General features: G+C 43.8%; 1 protein-coding gene across 1 annotated transcript in view; it reads left to right on the top strand.

The window, feature by feature from the left end:
* LOC310854414 (target of Nesh-SH3-like) overlaps positions 1–10000 on the top strand; it is a 58854-nt gene that overhangs the window by 26584 nt on the left and 22270 nt on the right. The window contains exons 3-9 of the mRNA XM_083759050.1: positions 3266–3334; positions 3745–3880; positions 4678–5036; positions 5435–5487; positions 6700–6739; positions 7089–7163; positions 7638–7697. Of these exons, the coding sequence (XP_083615176.1) occupies positions 3266–3334; positions 3745–3880; positions 4678–5036; positions 5435–5487; positions 6700–6739; positions 7089–7163; positions 7638–7697 (792 nt within the window). The remainder of the gene's footprint in view (positions 1–3265; positions 3335–3744; positions 3881–4677; positions 5037–5434; positions 5488–6699; positions 6740–7088; positions 7164–7637; positions 7698–10000) is intronic.

The following is a 10000-nucleotide window of genomic DNA, read 5'->3' on the forward strand; positions in this document are numbered from 1 at the left end:
CACACAGTGCGTCGCTGCCCTGTCATTTCACACTCAATTTACAATTTAGGCATTTAGCAGACGCTCTTAATCCAGAGCGACTTACATTAAGCAAGAACAAAAAAGCATGGGAATACATCACATAAAAAGCATTTATCATGAAACATGCATAAGCTAAGAATGTAACAGTGGGCCCAGGCCGTAGCGTAACGGTCTGGGCACCGGACTGGTGATCCAGTCGCGGTGTGCCGCGGGTTCGACTCCCGAACCCGACACGGCCTTTACCGCATGTCATCCCCCATCTCTCTCCCGTTTCCTGTCAGCCTACTGTCTGTCCCTTAAAAAAAAAAAACAATAAAAGGCGTAAGCCGCAAAAAAATATCTTTAAAAAAAAAAAAGAATGTAACAGTGGAATATCTATATAATGAATAAACTATACATATATACTATACTATGCTGTACATTATGTACTATGACGTGCTATGACTAAATACAATGCAATTATAGTGCTGTCTACATAACATGCTATAAGTCTGTATCAAATGCTATCTAAGTCTACAGAAATGCTATCTAAGGGGGTTTAGGGTAAGTGCTATGGGCCAGTCCAGTGGTTTAGAATAGAAAATACTTTTTAACTTTTTAAGTCGATCTACATTAAGCTCACATCATGGCGCATCACCAAAATCATGAAAACAGGGTCTTGTAAACAAAATCATGTATAGAAATCTAAAGGTGGTTGCACACTGGTCCTTTTTTTCGCTGCATGCAGATCCGAAAGTATAGTACAGTAAGTAGTACAGTAGCTAGCTATCTTTAGCTGTCAGCCTGTCACCAACACCTCACTAAACTTTATATAGATGAAATATCAGGCAGCAGAGTGCAGCAAACTGCTAAGATAAATAAATATCTGTCAGCACAGTGCAGCAAACTGCTAAAATAAATAAATATCTGTCAGCACAGTGCAGCAAACTGCTAAAATAAATAAATATCTGGCAGCACAGTGCAGCAAACTGCTAAAATAAATAAATATCTGGCAGCAGAGTGCAGCAAACTACTAAGATAAATAAATATCTGTCAGCACAGTGCAGCAAACTGCTAAGATAAATAAATATCTGGCAGCACAGTGCAGCAAACTGCTAAGATAAATAAATATCTGGCAGCACAGTGCAGCAAACTGCTAAGATAAATAAATATATGGCAGCACTGTGCAGCAAACGGCTAAAATAAATAAATATCTGGCAGCAGAGTGCAGCAAACTGCTAAGATAAATAAATATCTGGCAGCACAGTGCAGCAAACTGCTAAAATAAATAAATATCTGGCAGCACAGTGCAGCAAACTGCTAAAATAAATAAATATCTGGCAGCACAGTGCAGCAAACTGCTAAAATAAATAAATATCTGGCAGCACAGTGCAGCAAACTGCTAAAATAAATAAATATCTGGCAGCACAGTGCAGCAAACGGCTAAAATAAATAAATATCTGGCAGCACAGTGCAGCAAACTGCTAAGATAAATAAATATCTGGCAGCACAGTGCAGCAAACGGCTAAGATAAATAAATATCTGGCAGCACAGTGCAGCAAACGGCTAAAATAAATAAATATCTGGCAGCAGAGTGCAGCAAACTGCTAAAATAAATAAATATCTGGCAGCACTGTGCAGCAAACGGCTAAAATAAATAAATATCTGGCAGCACTGTGCAGCAAACTGCTAAGATAAATAAATATCTGGCAGCACAGTGCAGCAAACTGCTAAGATAAATAAATATCTGGCAGCACAGTGCAGCAAACTGCTAAAATAAAGTCGGGTACATTTTTTTTTCGTCCAGTGTGCAAAACACTTTAAATCTAAAAAGAAACTAAATACTTTTTCAAATACTTGGATATTGAAGTATAAAGTGCTGAATACTAAAGCAACAAAATAAAAAAGTACCTCTTGTACTCAAATAGAGTACTCATTCAGTGTGTGTGTGTGTGTGTGTGTGTGTGTGTGTGTGTGTGTGTGTGTGTGTGTGTGTGTGTGTGTGTGTGTGTGTGTGTGTGTGTGTGTGTGTGCGTGTGCGCACGCTCGTGCAATCCTAAAGAGAACATGGATCAACGTTAATCCACTTTCCCACAAGTATCTAATTCCTGTTGTCAGCGCGCTACGCACACACACCACACGCACACACACGCACACACACACACACACACACACACACGCGTGCGTCAGCGAAGACAAAGTTTACACTGCAGAAGAATACAATCAAATACAAACTCTGTGAAGGTAAACAGCTAGATGTTTGGAGCCACTGTAAAGCAAAGCTAGAAAACCAGAGCTTCTAGATCAGCCATTTATTTTATCTTGTTGTGAGCTTGTAGATCAGACATTAATTTTATCTTGTTGTGAGCTTGTAGATCAGACATTTATTTTATCTTGTTGTGAGCTTGTAGATCAGACATTTATTTTATCTTGTTGTGAGCTTGTAGATCAGACATTTATTTTATCTTGTTGTGAGCTTGTAGATCAGACATTTATTTTATCTTGTTGTGAGCTTGTAGATCAGACATTTATTTTATCTTGTTGTGAGCTTGTAGATCAGACATTTATTTTATCTTGTTGTGAGCTTGTAAATCAGCCATTTATTTTATCTGGTTGTGAGCTTGTAGATCAGCTATGTATTATCTGTGTGAGCTTGTAGATCAGCTATTTGTATCTGTGTGAGCTTGTAGATCAGCTATTTATTATCTGTGTGAGCTTGTAGATCAGTTATTTATTATCCGTGTGAGCTTGTAGATCAGCTACTTATTATCTGTGTGAGCTTGTAGATCAGCTATTTATTATCTGTGTGAGCTGTAGATCAGAATGAGAAGCATGTTTGGCTCAAGTGGTTAAAATGTCTGTGTTTGTGTGTGTGTGGGGGGACTATAGCCTACTCTACAGTATAGTCGTGTGTGTGTGTGTGTGTGTGTGTGTGTGTGTGTGTGTGTGTGTGTGTGTGTGTGTGTGTGTGTGTGTGTGTGTGTGTGTGTGTGTGTGTGTGTGTGTGTGTGTGTGTGTGTGTGTGTGTGTGTGTGTGTCTGTATGTGTGTGTGTATGCGTGTGTGTACGTGTGCGTGCGATGGCTTCACCACTCACAAGGAATCCAACAGCTCTGATTACACATACCAACCATCAGATTCAGGAAACCTTTTCAACACTTTGACTTTCCAAAACAATAGATCAACATTCCACACTGTGTGTGTGTGCGTGCGTGCACATGCGTGCGTGAGAACCAACTGTTTACATCATTCTCAACGTTTTTCAGATGCTGAACCAAAGTACCTGGTCGCTGTTCAGCCCGTTCCCAGCAGCCACGAGGAGAAGCAGTGCACGGGTGAGGAAATGCAAAGTGAAAATAATGGGCCCCTTGTGTAGCGCGTGGAACCGGCCGGTTGCCTTAATAGTGTGAGATTTATAGATTCTGGGGCCTAAATAATATATTAGAAGCTTTTTTTTATCAAGAATTGATCAATGTCACCAGGGTCCACAAAGTGTACTGTGTACACTGTAAAATATATAAATATATATTTTATTTTATTTCAAAAGGGCACATTGCTGAAAAGGGCAGGGTGTGCTCTAGCACCCCCTAGTGTATCTGTGCACACCACTGACTAGAGAAGATACATGCTATGCTGAGTAAATGTGTGTGTTGCCTCCGTTGTGTGTGTGTGTGTGTGTGTGTGTGTGTGTGTGTGTGTGTGTGTGTGTGTGTGAGTGTGTGCGTGCATGTGCATGTGCGTGCAGGTAAGGTGGATCTGGATGAACCTCTGCACCTGGTCATGCAGGGCTCAGTCAGCCCGACCGCAGTGCTTCTATCCTGGGGGAAATCCCTGAAGACTCCCCCTGAGGGAGACATGCTGGACGACTGTCTGGAGGACGGGTGAGTTCTCCATCCCTGGCTCCCAAACTGTGGAACAAACTGTTTTTTTTTTAAACATTAAAAGTCCATAGACTTGGCTGCCATATGAAAGCCAGACATTGCAGGGGCCCCTTAAAAACATGATGGATGGATGGATGGATGGATGGATGAATTAGGGCTGGGACTTGAACTGATTCATTTTGATGAATTAATTAAGGAAACGATTAAGAATATCTAAGAATTTTAATCGCACTTAGTTTTTTCAGGTGTACCGATCATATTGGTGTACCAACCATACTGGTGCACCAACCAACAGCATGTTTCAGGTGTACCGACCATACTGGTGCACCAACCAACAGCATGTTTCAGGTGTACCGATCATACTGGTGCACCAACCAACAGCATGTTTCAGGTGTACCGACCATACTGGTGCACCAACCAACAGCATGTTTCAGGTGTACCGACCATACTGTTGCACCAACCAACAGCATGTTTCAGGTGTACCGACCATACTGGTGCACCAACCAACAGCATGTTTCAGGTGTACCGATCATACTGGTGCACCAACCAACAGCAAACCCCAGTGCACGCAATGGGAGAACTGCTTGGCTCAGTGGATGGGGAATTTACATTTAAAATTACATATTTATTAATTCACTCCAAAATATGTTATAATTTAAGAAAACTTTCAGGTAATATAATAATTAATTTGATAATTTTTCAATCGAGTTCCAGCCCTAATGAATGAATGAATGAACAGACGGACAGATGGACGGCGGGCGAATTAACAAATTCCGTACGTAATGGTCATCCATCAGGTTCTACACCATCCGCTACAGAGAGCGGAACAGGAAGTGGAACTACCAGACGTGTCCCACCAGTGACACGGTCATTGACAACCTGAAACCCAACACGCCGTACGAGTTCACCGTCCGCGCCAACCGCGACGACCGCACGACCGCCGGGAGGTCAGACGACCGCACGGCGGGGAGGTCAGACGACCGCACGGCGGGGAGGTCAGACGACCGCACGGCGGCCGGGAGGTCAGACGACCGCACGGCTGGGAGGTCAGACGACCGCACGGCGGGGAGGTCAGACGACCGCACGGCGGGGAGGTCAGACGACCGCACGGCTGGGAGGTGGAGCAACGCTGTCCTCCATAACACCAACATGGCAGGTAACCAACCATACATAACACCAACATGGCAGGTAACCAACCATACATAACACCAACATGGCAGGTAACCAACCATACATAACACCAACATGGCAGGTAACCAACCATACATAACACCAACATGGCAGGTAACCAACCAATCAAATCTATCCTACTCACATTTTGACTATCTTAAATACCAATCCTACTGATAAGTAGTTAGGTATGATGAACCTAGTATAGATGATATTCGACATATATATATATATATATATATATATATACAGGTACATCCCATTAATATTTGCTGAACCTTTTTTTGTCAACCTATCACACCTGTACATGACAACCAATCACTAACCAATACCAAAATCACTGAGTCTGTCTGTCTGTCTGTCTGTCTGTCTGTCTGTCTGCAGAAAAGGGCCTTCCTAAGCCTTACAAGGTCCGCAATCCTCTGGCCAAGCCCCTGGTATGTACGCACACACGCAAGCAGCCAAGCACGCACACACGCAAGCACGCACAACGTCGCACATTGCAAGTGTTCAACATGCAGTTATTGAATCAGTCAGTCGGTGATGCTGTCGCCTCACAGCTAGAAGGTCCTGTGTTCGATTCCCGCTGGGGACGCTGTGGGTGCTGGGGGCGTGTCCTCTCCTCCGCGTCATCAGTGTCCATACCCGAGGCGGGGTTGGCGAAAGGGTCTTTCTGTGTGGAGTTTGCATGTTCTCCCCGTGTCCCCTAGGGTAGGTACCCTCACGTGTTCACCCCGTGTCCCCCTAGGGTAGGTACCCTCACATGTTCTCCCCGTGTCCCCTAGGGTAGGTACCCTCATATGTTCTCCCCGTGTCCCATAAGGTAGGTACCCTCACATGTTCTCCCCGTCTCCCCTAGGGTAGGTACCCTCACATGTTCTCCCCGTGTCCCCTAGGGTAGGTACCCTCACATGTTCTCCCCGTGTCCCCTAGGGTAGGTACCCTCACATGTTCTCCCCGTGTCCCCTATGGTAGGTACCCTCACATGTTCTCCTTGTGTCCCCTAGGGTAGGTACCCTCACATGTTCTCCCCGTCTCCCCTAGGGTAGGTACCCTCACATGTTCTCCCCGTCTCCCCTAGGGTAGGTACCCTCACATGTTCTCCCCGTGTCCCCTAGGGTAGGTACCCTCATATGTTCTCCCCTTGTCCTCTAGGGTAGGTACCCTCACATGTTCTCCCGTGTCCCCTAGGGTAAGTACACTCACATGTTCTCACCGTGTCCCCTAGGGTAGGTACCCTCACATGTTCTCCCTGTGTCCCCTAGGGTAGGTACCCTCACATGTTCTCCCCGTGTCCCCTAGGGTAGATACCCTCACAAAAAACATGCAGTAATCCTGGTCTCTAAACTACCTGCCTGATGGAGGGGAAAGGAACTGGTCGGAATAACGTGTTCCTTCCACGCGCTACGCCCGGCCGGTGAAACTCTCCCTCCTGTCAGGTGAAAAGAAGCAGCTTGGACTCCTCATGCATAGTGTAGCGGCCAGGATTACATTAGATAATATTGACACTGGGTGAAAAAATGGGTTAGGAAAAAAAAGTCACTACTCCCCTCTTGACAAAGACATTTGGTGTAGAGGGAAAATGAATGGTCAAGTTTACATTGAACACATTAATTAACAGACAAAGTTCAAATTTTGATGTTTTACAGAACCCTGTCGGACCTCGTGCTTTGTTCCCTCCACGACCTGGTTTGTGTTATTATATAAATTATGACCTTAATATTTATAGTGTACGTACAGTATTTCACCATAATGTGTATAGTTTATTAATATATATACAGTATAGTTTACCATAATGTGTGTAATATGTGTGCATTCACAGCTCTGTTACCATAATGTGTAGGCCTATAATACACTATATGTGACCGTGATGTGTGTAATATGTGAGCATCCCCAGCTATATGTTACCATAGTGTGTAGTAGTATACAGTATTTTACTGTAATGTGTGTAATGGGCGTGCAGCCACAGCTCTGTTACCATAATGTGTCTGGCACAGTATATGTTACCGTAATGTGTGTAATATGTGTGCATCCACAGCGCTCCACAACAGAACTCGTCTCTCGCCACAGTTCAAAACACTCGGTTTCCCAGGATCCTCCAGGACGTCTTTTGGTGATTATCACTTCCTATCTACACACTAACCCTTAAACTAAACGCGCACATGCGCGCGCAGAAAGACACACACACACACACACACACACACACACACACACACACACACACACACACACACACACACACACACACCTCCTTCCTCCTCCTTGGTAGTCCATCGTTGTCGAAGATGACGTAGCTTCCTTGTGCTTGTGGGTTTGGCAGACCGCTGTAGATGGCTATGAAGCCCGATTCTGGCGCCACATACCATGTGACATGTGAGGCTTGGATCAGGAGGCTGAGGTGGTACTGGAACAGCGCACACACACACACACACACACACGCACACACACACACACAGACACACACACACACACACACACACACACACACACACACACACACATGCACACACACACACACACACACACACACACACACGCACACACACACAAACAAACAACCACAGATTTACGAATGATTTTCCAACAGAACCACCAGAGAGCATCCAGGAAACGAATCCCCGCCCCCAATGGCCTCAGCTATCGTTGGGTAAAATAATAACAATCAATTGAATCGTAAAGCTTTACTGGCAGTCGGACGAGTCGCGGCTGTTTGTGATTGGCTGCATGCCAGCATGCCTTTTGAGTCCTTGTGATACTGTACACCAGTGGTTCTCAAAGCGTGGTCCCAAGGCGGTCCTTTGTGGGGGTCCCCAGCGGTCCTCGCGGGGGTCCCCAGCTAAATTAGTCGACTTAACTTTGTGTTTTATACTTTGGCCTGCTATTCAAAGATGGCAGATCTACAAGCTTACAGATCACGCTAGGAGCTTGTAGATCTGCCATAGAGAGAGAGTATGCACATGTCCTTCCCCCCCCCCCCCCCTAATCTAGACTGAGTGGCAAAACATTGAACAGCATTCAGTGTTGGAGTTTGGAAGCGTTGGAAATCACTCAGGCCTCATTCACACGTACCAAACACCAATCAAGCAAATGTTTGGTCCATGTTTTTTTTTTTTTTTTTGGGCCACCACAATGCTTTTCCAATGGGAAAAAAAGAAAAGAAAAAACCACCAAACATTTGCTTAACACTAGGAAGTCTGAGCAGCCGTTCTGACCGAATTTGAGATTTCAACGTTTATTTTCTTAGCCCATGGAGTCCAGAGAAAGTTCCCCTTGCATGACTTTGTCTAAATATTCGATTGAAATCATCTCTGTTTTTTTTCCCCATTTGAAACGTTTTGTAAATATGATTTTAGGCATATATCTCTTACTCAGTCTGACTATATCGGCACAATCGACCGCCGTCCCCCTTTCTCCCCCACTCGTCTGTCACCTCCGACAGCTGGAGACGGCATTGTTCAAGCCTGCATTCCATGTCCAACGAATTAAATCATATATACATTTGGCTGGTTAATTAACTTGGAATTTGTTTATTATTTTGATAAGATAATAGGAATATGAATACAATGATTATTATCATTGTTGTTATTATTATTATTATTATTATTATTGAATGCTCGGTTAGACTCGACAGACATTTACTTTCCATGAAGCGAGAATGCTTGCCGATGCGCGATACAAAATAAAAAGTGTTAATAATTCCAACCAGATAGACCTCCCGAACCTCTAAATGTTTTGTCAGTCAAAAGAACAGTTCATTCTGCAAGCGACGTGGAACTGATCTGCAAGTGTGACTGCCCTGCACGCAAGGCAATTTTTTTCCCCTCCTCCTCCCTCTCTCAACTGCTGCTGCTGTTGCTAGTGTGCAAGGCTTACATCCGGTCTAAAGCCCACTCACTGTATGCGCTGATTTCCATTCACAATACATACACGATCCGTATCCTCCCCTCACCGGATGTTGAATTAACAGTACTAACGGCCGTATTTGAAAAGACGTATCCAATCTTTTACACAATAAACCGATTTCCCGACATTTCCTTTTGACTTGATACCGTTTCGTAGATAGGGCCTACACAACCGATCTATATACCAAATGAAAGCCCAAATGTCGTAGTTTACATAGTATTTTGAGTTTTTTTAAATGAGCAAAAAATTTGCGAGTTATGATTTAAAGAAAAGAGGGGTGGAGGGAAAAAAAAGAACACACAACTACACACAACACAGCTAACTAGGCGATTATTTGGCACAATCAATCAAATATATATGAATTACATCGATAACACGCGTAGCCTATAATGTTTCCCCCTCTATATAAAAATGACAATATATAACTTTATATATATTTATATAACTTTTTCGTTTGCATGGCCGGTTTGACCCGACGCGATTCTTTGGCACAATCAATCAAATATAATAGTAGGCTACTAAGCCCGTTTTCAGCTAAATGCGGAAATGTCCAGGCTAAATAACTTATCGACGGGAGTCGTGTTAATATTTATTTACTCGTCATTGTCATGTTCACTCCACATAAACAAGTATTATGCACTTATGATGCGGAGAGCCATCTTATAAAATATTTGGGTTGCGACATTGAGGGGACAGAAACCAGCCCGGTCACGTGGTTCATGTACTTGCAAGTTGGGACAAAGAAATGGGATGTTTTTTATTAATTAAACTGATAACAACATAACGTGGCTAATAATTGTTTATTTGGAATGTACTTTGGCTGGTAATTTAGGTAAATATAACGCGACTCACTTGTATAAGTAATTTACCGCGGACATGCCGCATTTACAATACATTGGCTTTTAATGTTGTTAGCTGGCAGCGGTGGCCGAGTGGATTGCGGAGCGGGCTAGATATCGGAAGGTCGCCAGTTCGAATCAGCGGTCCGACACGTTAAAATTACCACCGTTGAAGTGCCCTTGGACAAGGCATTGAACCACTACCATG

Source organism: Protomyctophum parallelum, assembly GCF_964188405.1.
Source record: "Protomyctophum parallelum genome assembly, chromosome: 23".
NCBI lineage: Eukaryota > Metazoa > Chordata > Actinopteri > Myctophiformes > Myctophidae > Protomyctophum > Protomyctophum parallelum.